Source organism: Centropristis striata, chromosome 21, assembly GCF_030273125.1.
Source record: "Centropristis striata isolate RG_2023a ecotype Rhode Island chromosome 21, C.striata_1.0, whole genome shotgun sequence".
In the NCBI taxonomy this organism is placed as follows: domain Eukaryota; kingdom Metazoa; phylum Chordata; class Actinopteri; order Perciformes; family Serranidae; genus Centropristis; species Centropristis striata.
The window spans coordinates 23,834,213-23,852,674 of NC_081537.1; the positions used below are offsets into that span (position 1 = coordinate 23,834,213).

General features: G+C 39.9%; 2 protein-coding genes across 2 annotated transcripts in view; one reads left to right on the forward strand and one right to left on the reverse strand.

Annotated features, from left to right (window-relative positions):
- wnk4a (WNK lysine deficient protein kinase 4a) overlaps positions 1–14,024 on the forward strand; it is a 65,163-nt gene extending 51,139 nt beyond the window's left edge. The window contains exons 13-20 of the mRNA XM_059325077.1: positions 2,787–2,841; positions 3,267–3,398; positions 5,844–6,679; positions 7,282–7,369; positions 9,343–9,958; positions 10,923–11,128; positions 12,034–12,128; positions 13,168–14,024. Of these exons, the coding sequence (XP_059181060.1) occupies positions 2,787–2,841; positions 3,267–3,398; positions 5,844–6,679; positions 7,282–7,369; positions 9,343–9,958; positions 10,923–11,128; positions 12,034–12,128; positions 13,168–13,170 (2,031 nt within the window). The 3' untranslated portion in view covers positions 13,171–14,024. The remainder of the gene's footprint in view (positions 1–2,786; positions 2,842–3,266; positions 3,399–5,843; positions 6,680–7,281; positions 7,370–9,342; positions 9,959–10,922; positions 11,129–12,033; positions 12,129–13,167) is intronic.
- A 1,174-nt stretch (positions 14,025–15,198) lies between these two features.
- On the reverse strand, positions 15,199–18,367 carry LOC131959884 (cytochrome c oxidase assembly factor 3 homolog, mitochondrial). The gene is made up of 2 exons (XM_059325110.1): positions 18,002–18,367; positions 15,199–15,775 (listed from the first exon to the last, which is right to left on the reverse strand). The coding sequence occupies exons 1-2, from the start codon at positions 18,195–18,197 to the stop codon at positions 15,672–15,674; spliced, it is 300 nt and encodes a 99-aa protein (XP_059181093.1). The 5' UTR covers positions 18,198–18,367; the 3' UTR covers positions 15,199–15,671.
- Positions 18,368–18,462: the final 95 nt, after the last annotated feature.

The following is an 18,462-nucleotide window of genomic DNA, read 5'->3' on the forward strand; positions in this document are numbered from 1 at the left end:
ATGTCATAAACCCTGTGATTTGTGGAAACTCGCCCCATGCCTCGTTTTGTTTCACATTTATTTGTTCCTACGACCACAAATCCTTTCCAGTGCTTACACCATAATGAACTTTCCAGCCCATCTGCCCACACTGAACGGGCAAAAATAATTTACGTCTGGATTTATTAAGCCTTTCTGAATTAAGATTCTGTGCAACGGTGAAATAAGAGACTTCCAGGAAAAGAAAAAAGAAAAAAGATTTCGTAGCCGTTCCATCCTGTTCAAGATATGACCTAATCAGATATTCTGCTTAAAGGGAAAGAAGTGTCTGTTCTGCCAACGTATGTTCCACTCTGCAGGGCACACAGAACAAAATCTCCTTGTGCTATTCTGTGAAAAAAAGAAAGATCTAAGATGTTCATAAATGACAGAAAATAATAATGTGTGGTTTCATGTGGGACAAGTGAGAGCAGTAAAGCTCCGCCGCCAACTATCCACCTTGTTCACCATGTTTCCAACCCGCTGGCTGCGTAATTATCCTGAACCAGCGTGGACAAATCTCTCCTGGCTCCACTCCAGCTCCTGATTAAAAACACTGCATGGACCACATCCCCCAAGACTCATTATGGCTGCTCTTCCCATCAATGTCCAAGCAAATAAAAAAACCCTTACAAACTAGTTGAGTTGAAGACAAACCCACAAGCCCAGAGACTTCTGTATCTCTCCTTGTTCGGACTGAAGAAAGAGCACTATTCTGGGAGTTTTTGGGAACAGACAGTATGTACAAATGGAGCTTGAATCCCTGGAAAGACAAAGCTGTTGCTAATTTCCTCTAACCACCACGTTAAGAACAAGACTAAATGCTAGCAGCTCTGTGAGGCTGTACTCCAGGCTAAAAGCAGCCTGCTGAGTTAATGCAGGCATACTGTTTACCATTTTAACAATCTTAATTTTTAGGGATAGTTTGGAAGTGGGGTTACCAGCACAGAAGCTAAAAACACATTTTAGCCATCTAAAAACAAGCAATATCAGTTTAATTGTAAGCTATAGTTCCAATATTCTCACTGACAGACAAAAAGAGTAATTTTATCACGCACGATACAGCAATTTGCAAGTCTACTGCTGCCTTGTTTGGTTAGTTTTTAATTTTTTTAATTTTGTGACTTTGGTGTTGTAAAGAGTTAGTTTGGATTCACAAAAAAACACACAATAACAAAAATAAACGAACCAATGAACTCCTGAGTTCTGCAAGGTAAAAGCACTGTTTTTTTCAAAGGAGTCTGGTGGCTTTAAAGAGAGCAGAGATGGATATAACAGCTTCAGTTCCTCGTCCGAAAAACATACTAAATATAGTGTAAACACATATTGTTTTTGTTTTTTTGGTGGTTAAAATGAGTTTTTGCTGCTGTCCGTCCACTACATTATTTAGCTTTTGTGTCAGTTGTTAGAATGTAAACACATGTTGATTAGCACTAAAACAAAGTTTATAGAGATATATTTAATTGGATAATTGAAAACTTTGACTTGCTGGTGGCGCCAGAGGAAAACTCAGACAATTACCAAAGTAATTAGGATGCATCCTCTGGGGACCATGAATGTCTGCATGATTTTACAGTCTGACACTGCCATCAAGTCACAATTTTGAAAAACTAAGTCATTATTTTGTAAAAACAAAGTCATTATTTTGATATCATTGAACATTCACATGATTTATCCACTGTGGCAAAAGATAAGCAAAGAAAAGTTCTTATTGTCTCAGATTTTGCAGATTACAGCAGCCTGTTTTACTGATTATGGAGGTTAAAGGACTTTCCATAAACTGACCTTGTATACATGCACAAAGACATTATAATAGTTGTATTAACTGGTTAATAACATTGGCTTTGTTATGAAAACAACTCCTCACAAATTAACAGTAAATTCTTTACCGCCTTGTTGGTATTGAAAGTTATTGTCCACTTATACACACTGTAAAAACCTGAGGTCAGGCCTCGGGGTCACCTACACCATCCAGGGGATCAGGTCCCTGCTGAAAGGGCATTAAATGGATCTTAGTCAAAGTACATTTATGAGGGTTACTAACAAACCTGTAAAACCAATAACAAGTTGTGTAACTTCTCCTGCAGGTTTGAAAGAAGCTTTGTTGGAAAAAAAATCAGCTGGAAATCTTTGCAGAAAGCCTGTTTTACTAACTAGTAGTGTTGCCATGATGCTCGAATTTCTAATTTTGATACAATAAATTTAGAAATATCCATTCTCAAACTCATTAAAGGCATAAACGATATATATACCAAGGCTATAACGTGACAAAAACAGCTTTTCTGTTCTTGGCTATTAGCAGAAAACAGCAAAAATATCTGCAGTAGATATATTTCCTGGATAATAGTCTGAATAAGTACATTTTCAAAGTGTTGCATAAAGGACAAAATAGACACCGATGGTTGCTGATATTTCTAGAATAGATCAATATTTGGTTGATAACATCATTTCAGCAATATATCTTCTATCTCTGCTAATAACAGGCATGAAGGGAACTGTCAGATTTATCGTCTTTGTAGCTTGAAATTTATGATAACTGCATCGATTTTGTTTTACATCTGTGTCCCACAAGTCCCTCAATTTTATGGAAGTGACATATTGAACTTGCTTTTAAAGACACTCGTGCATGATTAAAATGAACACGCTCTTCAGTGCAGCTTGTACCCACCTATTAGTGATTAAACCTGTAAAGCAGCGTTTGACTGCAGCTGAATTATACTGTGGTCAGACATGGAGACTGATTTTTATCTAATGTGCTTCTCTTTCAGCCCAATCTGCACAGTCACACCCTGCCACGAACACTCTCCTCCTCTTCTCTGCCTGGTGAGTCTCACGTCTGCTCTGATTCATTAAATTCACCCATTAAGACGATAATTTGATGCTCCTGGAGATTAGATATGATACGAATGAATGTTTCAGGACTTTGACCCCATTCTTCTTCTTTTTAATAACATGAATCATGAAAGTCTGAAATTAAAATTTAAATGTGTGAGTCTGGAGAAAAGACAGTTGATGGTTGAGTCCGAGGTCTTCAAATAAAGCAGCTTTTGGTTGGTAGCCTGGTTTTTGACGACCTGTGGATACTCAACTATCACCTGCTGCTCTCCAGATGCTGCACCTTAAAGTGTGCATGAAGAATGTCTTTCTCACATTAACTTGCATTTGTTTGCTGCATCTTTTTTTGACTGTGCATGATCACCGTGTGTGTGCATGTTCATCCACTCATGCATGTGTGTGTCTTGTCGTAGACTTCAGTGTGGCTAACCCGAGTGTAGGGGTGTGTGACTCTCCCCCGTGCCCGAATGGAGACATCTTCAGTGCAGACATTACTTCACCTGGGCGACCTCTAATACGCTCACAGTCTTTCCACAACGCCCCAGGTAAATGGCCCTCTGGCTCTCCCTCTGGCCCCTGCCTGAAGAGAACCCTGCATTGTTTACTGTTTCAGCACACTGAAAAATTGTTACAGTCCTTTGGCAAAGAATAAGTCGAAGCAAAGCTCAGCTACCTCATAAACCCCCTCCTCCCCGCTCTCCGTATTGTTCAGACTTTCGCATGGCGCCATCCGCCATCCCCACACCTCAAAGCCTTCGTCTGTGTCTGCTTCACAGCCGGGCCTCTTGGGTAATTACCTCACCTGAAGGGCGCTTTCTGGCTTTTTAGGGAGCTGTGAATGCTGTCGCTGTGAAGCAAGAGCTTTCTCTGCAGCGCCGCGATAGTCGGCAACATCTGTTTGCCAGGAGAAACTCCTACAGAATTTCCAAGAAAGCCTCCTCCCCCCAGAGTCAGAGTCTCCTTCCCCACAGGAGGGAGGAGGCATTGGAAGTCCATTAAAGAACACACATCCTCCATGTGTCCCCCTCTGTATCTGAACACTCCTGTCATGTGTCCCCTCTCTGCTGGACATCATTTCGCAACGCTCCTTGGCCCCCTGCCTGCCACCCTTACAGAGAGTTGCCTAACCTATGTTTCCGTCAGCACGGAAAAACTAAAAGGCTGGTTTGCATCATCAGGAGCAGGAGGTGTGGTTTATAACTGTGGAGCCATTGTTGAGGTAAATGTCAAATCAATGGATGAGGCTACGATATTGGCATCTTCAACTATTCCCAGAGGAGCGATGTAGAAATCCTGACTGCTTTAATCTCATAATCAGACCCAATAAAGTTGTGTACACACACGTTTTAACTCCTCGAAAATGTCAAAGTCTCCTTCGCTCCGTTGATGCTGAATCCCTCACCGCCGTGTAAGCCCGGTGTGCAAGCGCTCCGGCTTACAAATGCAATTATAGTCGGATACTGCTCCATAAACAACACGTCTTTGTTGACCATGGAAACACATTATTTGAAAGCACGGGAAAGATTTATGCTCCACATGGCGTATGTCTTGGCAGGGGGCTGCAGGAAGAATTAAACTGACCAAAACTCTGAGCAGAGAGGAAGAATGAGTGATGAACTTTCTGTCCAGTTTCCACTGCGACCGTGCAGAGGGGGGCTCTTATTTAAAATTCCACTCAAGTTAAAGTAAAGTAAGGCCCTGTCTGCATATATACGAATATTTTCCCCTTCGTTAAGTAAAAAACTGTCCACAAGACCTTTGTTTTACCAGATATCTTAAAAAAAACAACTCCAAATGGCAAATAAGGCTTCGTCACAGTACGTCAAACACCAGAAAATACAACTCTGAGCTTTTTTTTCTTTAGAGGTATTCACAAATAAAACAACAACTAAATAATAGGAGCTAATTGATTTTCGAGGGGAGAAATTAACTGATATGATGGTGAAATTTTGAGCTTAATGGGAAAAAAAACCTTTTTCTTTGTTGATTGTGCAACAATTTTTCACCAGTATGATGATGCAAAGGTACTAACAAGGCTGTTTTTTTTAAATATGAATAACTTTATTATTATTCTTCATTTAACATTGTTTACATTATACATGCATGCATTGTCTGCAAATTCTAGAAATTGATCCTCACAGACGAAAGGTAAATAAACATCAGTAATATATGTTCAGTATCAGATGTTTGCTGACCATTTAAAAAGAATAAAGTATATTAAATAGGTTACACCATTTTAAGTCACTCCGAGCATTGTTGAGTTATGAATGATACTGATTGATACCACTTGATAGGCAATCTAATTTATACATCTATATATACAGTCATGGAAAAACCTATTAGACCATTGTTTTCTTCAATTTCTTGTTCATTTTAATGCCTGGTACAACTAAAGGTACATGTGTTTGGAAAAAAAAAAAAAAAAATGATAACAACAAAAAGAAATGATATCTAGCCATTTTCCATGGTTTTCTTGATAATGATTTTGGTTATTAGCAAGAAAACCATGGAAAATGTCTAGATATCACCCCCCTAAATTAAACTCCTATCAGCTATTTTTGTTGTTATCATTATATTTGTCCAAACACATGTAACTTTAGTTGTACCAGGCATTAAAATGAACAAGAAATTGAAGGAAACAAGGGTGGTCTAATTTTTTTTCAATGACTGTATATACATTGTCTGCAAATGTAAATGAAAATAAATAAATAGCCAAATAAACATAAGTAATATATGTTCAGTATCAGATGTTTGCTTAACATTTAACAAGAATAAAGAAAATAAATAGGTGTTGAGTTGAGTTGAGTTATAGTCTGATACTGATAGATACTAATTTATACATATATATTTGATACATAGCCAAAGGTGCTAAAGTGAAACCGAAACGTGGTTTTAGATTTCCCTTCGTCAAACTACGTGCATTTTTTAACATATTTTCCTTCAATTTTTGCCCAATAAGCTGACTTAAAACTTCACTCCTTGTCTTGCAGGGTCCCCCCTCCACTACCAGCACCACCCTGCGTCCCTCCTGCCGCACCACCAGCACTACCACTTGCCTTTCATGGGCCACAGTCACTTCCCGTTCCCGTACCCCGGCGCTCCGGGCTCCCCGAAGCCGGGCCTCCACCCTCCTCTCACACGTGTAGCCAGTAACCCCACCTTCCCCTCGGCTCCCTCCCCGGCTCCTGGTTCACCAGGTCCTCACAACGAGACCCCGAGCCCCGTCAACAGCGAGGGCGTCACCATGTCCCCACCTGGCCCTCAGCAGCACCCCAACATGTGGCCCCCGCACACGCAGCCCCTCTTCTCCTTAGCCAATGTGATCTCCATGGCGATGAGCATGGCCCAGTCCTTCATCCCTCCGGCCCAGGGGATGCCCTCCTACCCCGGCTTCCACCCCCAGCTGCCTGCTCACATGGCCCAGCAGTCAGGGTACCCCTCTATGTACCCACAACAGTACCAGAGCTCGCCTGCAGAGGTCCCGTACCCCTCAGCAGGCGTCCCGGTCCACAACAACCAGTACCCCCACAGCCCCGAGGGCACGCCTCTGATGGAGGGAGCTGGTTTTCCTCAGCCCGGCTGGTCGCATCACGTCTCTCCACCGCCGATGCCTTCCACTCCTCCACTGGTTCCTCAGGAGCCGCAGCAGCAGCCGCTCGGACTCTCCGGTCCCCCCACCTGTCCCCCCAGCCTGGGCCAGGAGGACAGTCTCCACACTTACTCAGCACAGGTTCCAGTCCTCCAGGCTGAACCCAAGTCAGAAGTCTCCAGTTCAAACTCTGTGTCCAGTCTGTCTCCGTCTCCCCCAGAGAGCCCACAAAGCACTGTGAGTCACTTTCACTCACTTTTTCCTCACTTTCTCTCAGTTAAGATTCAATTATGATGGAGTTGTGTTTATGCAAATTCATGCTGAAGTGATAGCGTAACCACGGCCACATTTCCTTCATATTCTCTGTTTTAAATGATTGTAAATTTAATATTTTAGACTCATTTGGATAATCTTGTCTGAGTATTAGGACAGGGATTTCCATGACTGTTAACTGAAGCACTTTGAATCTGGATCAGTCACGTCTGAATCTTTTGTAGTATTTTTATTTAATTTCTTCGTTTTTTTGTAAGAAATAAATACAGTGAAACATTTAAAGGAGGCAGTGTCAGATGTAATGTACAAGTCTATATTTCCAACACTGGTCCCTTTATGTGCATTAACAGTTCTAGTAATCATTAAAAGTCTAACGATGAGTGCATATAAGAATGAAAAACAAGAGTTCATGACAACACACAAACAAACAGATGAGCAGAACGTTTACAGCATTAACTCAAGAACTCTAATAATAAATTGTGTGTGTTGTGATAAAGGAAGTCTTTCTATATTTAATTCTACTATTCCCCTCTGATATACTAACAATGTTTATTCCTCCTGTCCAGTTCTCATCCTTCAGCTCTCCTCTGCGCTCCACAGTACCTGAGATGAAAACCAGCAGCCCCAAACCAAAAACCTCTTCCCCTGAATCAGGTAAGAAATCACTCTGAGCCTGTCCTCATGTGTTGTATGTTAGGAGCTGGAGGGGAGGGGAGGGCTGGAAAATGACATATACTGCATAATGTTTATGTTTTTACTCCAAACAAACCCTCACACATGCTTGTGTATACACACAAATGCATGCACGGCCAAATATGACATGTATTTTTCCTCCCTCTGCTCCTTTTTTACGATGTATTCGGTCTAAATACAGTGCGGTGTCCCTGTTATGGCCAATTTGAGCCCTTTGAGTTGTTTTCCCGTCTCTTTCTCTCCGCGCCGTATCCTTGGTGACATTATCACCTCTTCGCGGTGCCCCAGGAGTGGTTGCGTAATGGCGAGCCTGGATGTAATGTTCCATTCAAAACCAACACAAACGTAGGTGTGATGCCGGCCCTGCCCCTCTGTCAGCGGCCAATCAGAGAGCAGCCACGGTCGTTACGGGCCTCTCCTCCCGCGTCCACACCTGCCAGTGTTTATACCCTCCGCACAGGCCCTCATTCAACAGAGTCCCTCTTGTTTCAGCGGGCCAGGGCCCAAACACACTCTGTGTTTACTGTGAGAGGGACACTCAGTGGTCAGAGTGACGCACTGCAGCATCTCAGCCCTGAAATCATCTTCAGATGTGAGGGGAAGAAACTTTTCCATCACAAAAGACATCCAGCAGCACTGGAAATTTACTATAATGGGAAAAAACAGAGTGACATGATTACATTTGATTTGATCCCTTGAAGTCGAGATAGAGGCTTTGTTCTGCTGATCAATCAGCTCTTTGTTCTAATCAACAATCATCAATCATTAATCATCAATCGCTGCTGTTTACACACTGATTGTCTGTCTGTCATATAAAACAGCAGCTCAGAGTCACAGCTTCTCATTCATGGAGACTAGAAGTAAGTAGAAGGAGTTCTGCAGCTTACTAGACCTTTTTCTTTTCACCAACACATATATTCATCTAAATTTAGATGCATAATCAAGTAATTTACATGCATTTTTTCATGGGAACAAGTGGAGGTAAGGCTGGGTGATGAATCGAAAAGATTATGGAAGTAAAACAATTATATGCTTTATATTGTTTCACAGTGATGCTTTTTGTTCTGTCTGTGAAAGAAAAGGGACAAAACGCTTTCTGACTGGAATAAAATGTTGAATATGTGTTAAGAAGTTTTTACCAGTTTATGGCAGAGCAATACAACGCATTTGATCTGATTTATTTTGGACCAATTTTTTTTTTTTTTTAATTCAGTTTTTGTATATTAAATATATGTTTTTTAGTAGGTTGTTGTCTTACTTTTTTAAATCTAATTTATTTTTTATATACTTTTTTGTTTACTATATATATTTGTTTAAAATTATTTTTCAGTAAGTTGTGGAAGTGCACTTACATTACAACATCGTTTATCTTATTAATTTTGATAAAATTCATTTTTTATCTATTTTTTATTTCATATTAATTATTTATAGGTATATAGAGTATATTTTATAATGTATTGATACATGTATATTTATTGTATTTATTTATAAAAAATGTTACATTTATTTTTAATTTTTTTCCTCAGTTTAATTAGATTTTAAGTTCACGTGATGTATGATGTTCCTAAAATCAATGCGTGTTGAATAATGATGATCTCAGTTTTATTTTTAATTTTTTAAATATTTTTTCCAGTTAGTTGTTGCCATAATCAAGCAGCCCTTAGTCAAGATAATAATAATAATAATAATAATAATAATAATACATCATAATACATCATAATAATACATCATAACATATAATAATATTAATAATAATAATACCTAATAATAATACATTTTATTTAAAAAGTGCATACTCAAAGACACTTTACAGTTAAAATACAGTTAAAAATAAAAACAAACAAATAAAATCAACATGGGTCAGACATTAAAAGCAGTTCTGGGAATAACGTCACTAGTTTCAGATTAACACTTTCTTTTCTTCTGTGTTTCAGAAGTCCAGTCTGCTCCGGTCACTGTCGGCCGGTTCCAGGTGACGCCCAGCCTGCACATCCCTGCACCCTGCGCTGCACCTGTAGGTGCTGCACCTGCCGCCCCACAGCCAGCAGACAGCAGCAGCACCCCATCAGAGAGCAGCACAGAGGAGCAGGGAGAGTCTGAGACCAGCCTGGGCACCTCCCTCACCATGTCCCCTCCTCACCAGCACCCCCACAGAGGGTCCACCCCGGGGGTCCAGGAGGCCGACGGGCAGGTGGGATGGGCCGGGAGCCAGGAGCAGCAGCAGGAGGAGGAGGAGGACGAAGAGGAGGATGAGGAGGAAGGAGAGGAAGAGGTTGTCGGGGAGAGGCAGAGGACGACGAGGAGGCGGAGTCGGAGGAGAGCGTACAGCCTGAGCCTGCTGGGGACGTCAGCGGACAGCGGGCTGTCGGTGACGGCCGCCGAGGCGGAGGGCAGGCTGTGGGACGGAGCGTCAGGGAGCCCGCAGTACAGCAACGCCCTGCACCACCTGTGGACCATGACCTACAACCGCAACGCTCCCTACATCAGCAGCGACGAGTCGGACAGCGACGACGAGGACATGCTGGAGGAGCTGCAGGAGCTCAGAGAGAAGTAAGACACACTCACACACAACAGGAAACTAACAGAAACACAGGACCACTCTGAGAAGAAAAAAGTGATTTTTAATTCAACAAGAGAAGGTTGAAAATGAAAATGGGAACTATGAATTTTCACACTTATCAGACACTTTTTAATGACTTGAATGATCACAAACACAAGACTAAAGTCAAAAGTTAGACATCGTGAAGCCTTTATGAATGTCCTACTCTCTACACTCTTTGTTGAAGGTGAATTCTTATGTTTTAAAACTTAACTCAGGTTTTCAGGAAAAAATGGTTGCGTTGATCCTTTTAAAAGAGCCTGAGGCCTTAAGCTGCAACAAATGGTCAAGTTTTTCAAGTCTTAAATATAAAATCAAATTGATTACTGTTCATCAAAGTGTCTTCAAACTGCGTGTTTTGTCAGACAAAAAGTGGCAAAGGTAATCAAATTGTTTAAATGCATAAAACAGAGATAAGCAAAAACGGTGCTTCCAGCAAATATTTGGCACTTCTGCTTGCCAAATTACTTAAAATGATTAAACAATTATTTAAATTGCAATATGATATCCTTTATAGACTGGCACAGACTAAATATCTTAAAAAGAAGATTAGTAATGGTGTTTGATTTAAGTTCAAACCTCTGTTTAGTTTAGCTGATTTGATTTAAATTTTGTTTCATATTTATTCTCATTTTTATCTTGCCGAGATGTTACTTCTCGTCAGTGATTTAGTTCTGGTTCACATTTCATACTACTTTGTCATTTCAAGTGCTAATTGTAAAAATAAATTATTTTTAAAAAATGTATTATGAGAAAAAGTGTTTCAGCACGAGAATTAAAATGAATTTGAGTGATCTGGAAAACATTTTCATCAACTTTTTGAGGCCTCAGTTTCCTCAAATCCAAATGCTTTCAAGGATTTTCAAGGACAGGAAGCCTTTAACAACTTATGTATCTCTCTCTGTCCGTTGTCAGACACCTGTCGGAGGTGCAGGCTCTGCAGGCCGCCCAGAAGAAAGAGATCGAGGAGCTGTATGAGAAGATGGGGAAGGTTCCTCCTCCGGGCATCGTCTCTCCTGCTGCCATGCTGTCCAGCCGACAGCGCCGCCTGTCCAAGGGCAGCGGCTTCCCCTCGTCCCGCAGGAACAGCCTGCAGCGCCTCGACATCCTGCCGCTCCAAGGTCAGTTCAAATATCTCTGCATTCATTACCTGGTAAATATGTGGCAACTTTAAGACCAGTGTTGGAAGAAGTATTCCGATTTCTTACTAAAGTAAAAGTACTAATAACACACTGTGAAATTACTCCACATAAGTAAAAGTCCTGCATTCAAAAGTGCAAAAGTACCGGCATCAAAATGTACTTAAAGTCTCAAAAGTAAAAGTCCTTATGCAGAATGGCCCCACTCAGATTGTTTTATATGCAGTCATGGAAAAACGTATTATTATTACGTTGTGGCTGGGGAGAGGGGCGCCTGGAATGCCCTGCTTATCCTGCTGCCCCCGCGACCCGGCCCCAGGTAAGCGGACGAGGATGGATGGATGGTTTTGGTTTTTATCAAGAAAACCATGGAAAATGTCTAGATATCAGCTCTTAAATTAAACCCTTATCAGCTATTTTTGTTCTTATCATTATATTGAAATTGAAGAAAACAATGGTGGTCTAATATTTTTTTCCATGACTGTATTTCAAATATATTATTAGATTATTTGTATTGATGCATTTATGTAAGCAGTGTTCTGATTTTGTAAAGACAGAGCTCATTTTAACTACTTAATATACTGTTATGAGGTTTAATTTGAAAAATATATATCTTATCGCTTTAACTTGATTATGTTTAATGTTAAATCTTGACCATAAAAGTAACTAAAGCTGTCAGCTAAATGTAATGGAGTAAAAAGTACAATATTTGCCTCTAAAATGTAGTGAAGTAGAAGTGTAAAGTTACATAAATGTAAATGCTCAAGTAAAGTACATGTACCTCAAAATTGTACTTAAAAAGTACAGTACTTGAGTAAATATACTTAGTTACATTCCACCACTGCTTAGGACTAAACGAGTTTTATAATGTGTGTTTGTTCTCCCAGGTATCATTAGGAGAAACTCCCTGGGAGGCAGCAGCAGCGGCTCCCAGGACAAACCCAGCAAAGGCGTCACCTTCGCTACTGACATTAACAGAATGGTGAGAGAACATTTTATTAAAGGAATAGTTCAGATGTTTTGAAGTGAGGTCGTATGAGGAACTTGATGGTCAGTGTGTAACATACAGTACATGCAGTTGGCACGTCCCCAGTTTGGAGAATCAGGCCAGAGTACCGTCACAAAACACGTCTTGCTATTTCCCCGTCCACAGCAGGACATTGCTTTGTTTCTAACAACCTAAAATAAATAAATCACATTTTAAGTGTATGTTATGTTCAGAATATTTTCACCACATTACCTTGACATCAGACAGCCCAGTTTAGGTTCATGCAGGGGGAGCTAAAGCTGTTATTTATGCTGCCTTCAAAGCCCCCAAACTCCTTTGAAAAATACATTAATTTTACCTCAGTTGCTGTTTGTCGACTGCTGTTTCAATCGACGAGTTTGACAATAACACAAAAAAACCCCAACCAAACAAGGCAGCAGTAGACTTGAAACTTCTGTGTTCATTGCAAAATAATTGCTGTTTTTCTCAATGGAGTCTGGTGGCTTTGAAGAGAGCAGTGATAGAGGTAACGACTTCAGTTCATCGACGTATAGAAAGATCTGATGTCGAGGAAAAGTGGCGATAATACTGACATGTAGTGCACTGATATTGATTTCTTCAACCCATTGACGCCTGAAACTTCCTGTAAAACCTCTGGGCGATTTTAAAATAAGCCCCTAAAACCTGAAGTTTTTCTGGAAATTCAACAGAAGTGTCAACGCTTCTACTAAATAATAGATTTTTCAGCCTCTGTAGCAGATAGAAATGTAATTCAAAAAGTATTTGAGAGCTTATACAAATACTACAAAACGACGTATCCACTTTCCAGGCTTCAATGGGTTAAGGTGGCTAAAATACTTTTTGCTGCTGTACATTGTTTGGCTTCTGTGTTTGTACTCCGGCCTGCTTCTCCAAATTTGGGCACGCCGACTGCCATCTACTGTAGGAAATACAGCACAGTGTGTTGGATAAGTATCTCATACAACCCCTTTACTTCTCACTTAACGTATGTATTTTCTTCTTGTTTCCCCAGTAAGTCACTCTCAGCCAAGCACGCTGTGTATCTGGACTACCTCATCTGAAGTGTGACTGCAGTGGCCCAACCGTCCTGTAGGTGGATCGCTTTAACACTTTTCACTGGTACACTGATCAGCAAACTGCTCCCCTCTGCCAGTGGTCATTTACCTCAATATAAATATACACAAACTGTCATGAATGAAGCAGGAGTTACACAGGAACTGTAACATCCAGTTTTCAGCCCTCCGTCAGATCTGAAGAACAGAACATCTTCCAATTTGTGTTCATTCATTTCTTTCTTGTAAATAAACCCCAAACGGTTCAGAATGAAACTTGAGTTTTTTTAGCCACAGTAGTACTCTGCAGAACAGGTTGTTTTTGAATGTTTTCTCTTTGCTTTTAAGCATCAACGCAGTCAAGCGACGGTGCAAAGTGCTGCAGAGTTGCTGCACTTTCCCACGACTTTGACCCAGAATGAAATAGTTCCTGTTTTCCTGCTTGTCTGATTCACTGCCGTTAATCAATCTGAGTAACACAGTAATGTGAACTTTTTACAGACAGTTGCTCTACACACACGGCAACATTAGCGATTAATCTCGCAGTTTATTTGCTGTCAAAGATGTCTCGGCACCTGCTGACTGCACAGTGAACACTCTGATTATTGCCTTGCAGGGCTGACCAGAGCAGTCTGGATGCATTGCACAGTTTGATTTATTCAAGTATGTATTATAAAAACAATTTTTTCCGTAGTACATATTTGTTCTTTATTTGGTGATAGGATGTTTTCTAGTCTCAACCTGGAGAAGTTTTACTTGCAGTCCTGACATTTTTAGATCTAGTGAGGATGATTTTTCACGTTGTACAGCAGTACAATCAATGCATGCATACAGTCATGGAAATTCAATTTCTTGTTTATTTTATGCCAACAAAAATAGCTCATAAGAGTTTAATTCAAGAGCTAATATCTAGACATTTCCCTGGTTTTCTTGATAATAGCCAAAATCATTATCAAGAAAACCATGGAAAATGGAAATCAGCTATTTATGAGACCAATTATGAGACCAAGGGTGGTCTAATACTTTTTTCCATGACTATATGAAGATGTTATGATTCAGAAAGAAAAGTTGTACAAATTGTTGCTTCAGAAGAAAGATTTTTCCAGACCATTGAATGGGAAATGTTTGGTTAAATGTACAGAAGACTTGAGCAAAGACAACATGCATTTGTGATCTGGTTTCAGATTAAAACATGGACTTCTATGCATTTATTAGTTGTGAAAACCCGCCTAGGTCTCAGACTACTGGCTCTCTGTTGATTGTACATGTGTATATAGTAGAGTGCATTTATAGATCTTGTTTACAAGTAAACTAAAACATGTCAGCAACCTTAATTCTTGCTCAAGCAAAAATCATATTTGTCGCTTGTTCCTTAGATCAAGCACCTTGTGCACTTTAGTAACTTCTACTTTTGTTCTCAATCATTTTAACACATTTGTGGATAAAACTGTGTTCGCTTGATGAAGAGCCGGAACGTTTCCTGTTACTTTTCCCCCCAAAAGGGAGGTAGAGATTATTCTCCACTCTGTTTGATCACAGTAACGACGATCTGCCCTCCCACAGCTTTTAATAAATAGTACGTTGAGGGAAATCAGTCCAGACTGTGAATGCGTAGCTGATGCCTTATATATTAAGAATAAATTCACAACACACTGAATCTCCCTGCAGTGAAACTCCTGTAAGATTTTCCAAAGTTCATAATATATTCAGAGAAGTTAAAAGGTTTGAATGTAAATATATAATGGTATTGCTTTCTGAAGCTGCTGCTGTCCTGCCATGCTGAATCTGTGCCTTTCCCTTACAATGTCTTATTTTATATTTTTACTCTTGAGATTTGGTGGCTAGATCAGACTCCATATATTAAATTTTGACAAAAATAAATGCAATTGTAAATAAATGTTTCTTTTGTCATGTTTACTGCTTCACTTGGTGTCTCGTCTCATGCAGAAACACTTACACAGACATACACTTTTGTTTAAAAAAAAAAAAAATCAAATACATTAGATTTTTATTTTACAAATCTTTATCGACATAAATATGTTTCAACAGATGATTCTGTGTTATTTCAGCAATGTCACTGGTGTTTCTCTTCTGTTAAAGGCCTCTGTAGATTTAACATTAGCTGACTGAGATTTGATTTGAATGCAAATCACATGATGAGGGCTGGAAACTTGTTAAGCGTTAATTATTCTACAGCTTGGCCTTCTGGGTACATGTAAGGTCAGAAGATGAGTCCGTTCCACCGACAACGGACTCATCACCAGGCAAACTTAATCAAAATCAATACACATCTAGTAATGAGTCAGCAGCAGAAACTCACAATCAAGTCCACCTCTGTCTCCGCATGACAAACAGCAGCCAGCCGTGGAATATAAATCAGTGGCATCAGTGTCCACATAAGTCCCTTCTCCGTTAAGTGCAGGACAGACACGCAGTCCATCAACAGGCGACACACACACGCGCCTCAGTTGGCTCCGGTCTTCGGTGCCTGCAGTCTCGCACGCTTGACCTCTTCATCCATTTCATCTACGACCCGCTCCTGGGAGACGGAGTAAAATGTGTAGCCGTCTGGCAGGGGGACGAGTGGTCAAGGCAAATATTTGACCGCAAGGAGACACATTCAGCAAACATGACATGATGAGGAGTGATACAAGCAGTGTGTCAGTCAGGCGTTAGGATGAAACAGGGTGCTACAACTTTAAAACTCAAATTCAAGCATTTTAAGGGCACTTACACCAAAAATGTACAGTTTTTCAAACCTTTATCACATCTACATTGTTACTATGCAATTGCAATTAATTTTTACCAGCAGCAATCAATGTACATTTGGTAAATTTTACCACTTGTTCATTTTCACTTTTAGGGCTACTCCACATCTGTCATAAAACATAAAAAGACAAGGAATAAATATGATAATAAATAAGGATTTTTGGTTCCTATGAGTGATTGTGTACATAAAGCACCAGATTATGCATTAAAAAAAATCAAGCATTTTTTGAGGACTAGATGCAAATTCAAGCATATTCCTAACCTTGAAAATACATTTTAATTAATAAGCATTTTCCAAACTTTTTAGACTTTGTACGAATCCTGATGTATTTGCTTGAAAACTGAACATTTCACCATCTGTGTAAACACCCTAAGATTTCCTTTATTCACTAAAACATTCCTATCTTAATCCTTTTTTGTTAATTTTATTCACTCAGTTGCCAGATTATCAGGTTCACTAGTCTAACTCAATCTCCCTACCTCTTTGAAGGTTAAAATGTTTAATTTTGTTGATTTAAAAAGGTGTTAATTTAAGTGTATGCTAATTTTGGAGGCTGTAGTGCTGCTGAATTGTGTTGCCTTATACTGAAATGTGTCTCAAATATTCAGTCTCTCCTCATTGATATAAATGGTGTAAATATGGAGACCCATGTTAAAAGATAGGCAACAAACAAACAAACACAAAAAGCTCACGGAAAACGTGATCCTGAGCATTTTAAACATTGTTTCTAACTTTTCACATATTTATATCAATTTCCTGACAAACATGAGTTTCCATAAGACTCCTGACTAAATACAAGGATATCTTTAGGGTAAAAAGACAACAGTTGAGCTCTCTTGGACATCTAAATCGTCACACTTAAAATAATCGCCTATGTCATTTTTTGTAATTTTCTTTTTTTTTTGCCTAAATCATCTCCTCATGACGCCGGCCACCTATGTTTAAAATCGCCTACATCCTCAGTTGATCAGATCATGTGATTTTACCCCTTTAAGATCATCACTTCTTTGACAATTTGCCACATTCATAGGCATCAGATAAGAACCCAGCAAAGAAGAGCTAGAGGGAGATTGTTTAGTTATCAGATTAGTTTATCAGTGTTTTATTGTTGACACTAATATTAGTAACACTTTACTCTAAGGTGTCTACATAAGAGTGACATGAGATTGTCATATACATGACATGGGATGTGTCATGAACATTAATGATACTTTAAAGTAACATTAATGCTCTTGTCATGTAATCATGTCATGTCATGTCTATGACACGCTCATGTCACTCGTATGTAGACACCTTCAAAATAAAGTGTTACCATATCTTGCTTAAGTCACAAAGGCATGTTAAAAAAATTGCCTAAGTCATTTATTTCTCTGAAGTTACACAATTTACACACAGTGTTATTACTATGCCAATAGCCATCCTTTGTTACATCATTTTTGAGTGAGATGATCAATAAATGTCATATATTACACTTTTGGTGAAGTTTTTTGTGTTTCCTGCAAAACTTGAACAAATTAGTTAGGCGATTATTTTAACAGGGTGATGATATGTTACCTTAAAGTGTTCAGCAGGTGCGAACTGACGGGAACGAGTTTAAATTAATGTAACACCAGGAATCATCAGGCAGGCTCACCTTCCCCTTACATACCTGCCTAAAATACGCTTAAACTTCAGTACATTAAAAGAGAGAGTGTGTGACACTTTGTGTGAATTAATAAGTTAGCTACGCACTATGAATTCAATAGTTAACTTTAATTTTAGCATGTAAATATGTCTAAACCACCTGGAAGTGTATATACCATGGCTAACATGTTAGCATCCAATTAACGCTTATCTGACAACGTTGCTTAGTATATTTTAGCTAACATAAACATCTACTAGCACATCAAGTAATTTTAACTGTCAACAACACAACTTACTGACAGAAAACTCGCTTTAAGTTGACTTTAAACCCCTGGACCCGTTGAGTAACGTTAGCATGCTAAGCTAACGTTACATAGTTCACCTTGCATTGACAAGGATACAGATCCCCAGCACCAGCGCTCCGATGGCCAGCCCCGTCACCACGTTCCGCGTCCGCAGCTTCTGTGTTTTCTTCTTCCACTGCTGAAGCTCGACCTGCCGGATGAAGTGGATCTGCTCCTGGGAGAGAGGCTCCTTGGTCGGGTCTATCCTGGTGGCTACGCGAGCCGCGGGCTCCTTCGGCGTCTTGTCAGCCATGTCTGCAAGTCAGTGAGGTTGTTTCAGCGCAGTTACACCACCAGCCGATAGTCAAATCATCAACAGACTGATGGGGCGTTCAGGAACAGTGTGAGCAGTCCACCCGTGTGCTGTGAGATCTGCGCTGAGCACTAATAGCGTCAACGAGTAACTGATGCAACGGAGCAAAAATGTGCAACATCAAAATTGAGCCCCTGTATGTAGTTCCTAGGAGACGTTGAAAAACCACACCAACTAAAAAAGGTATGATTTATCTTTTTGAAAT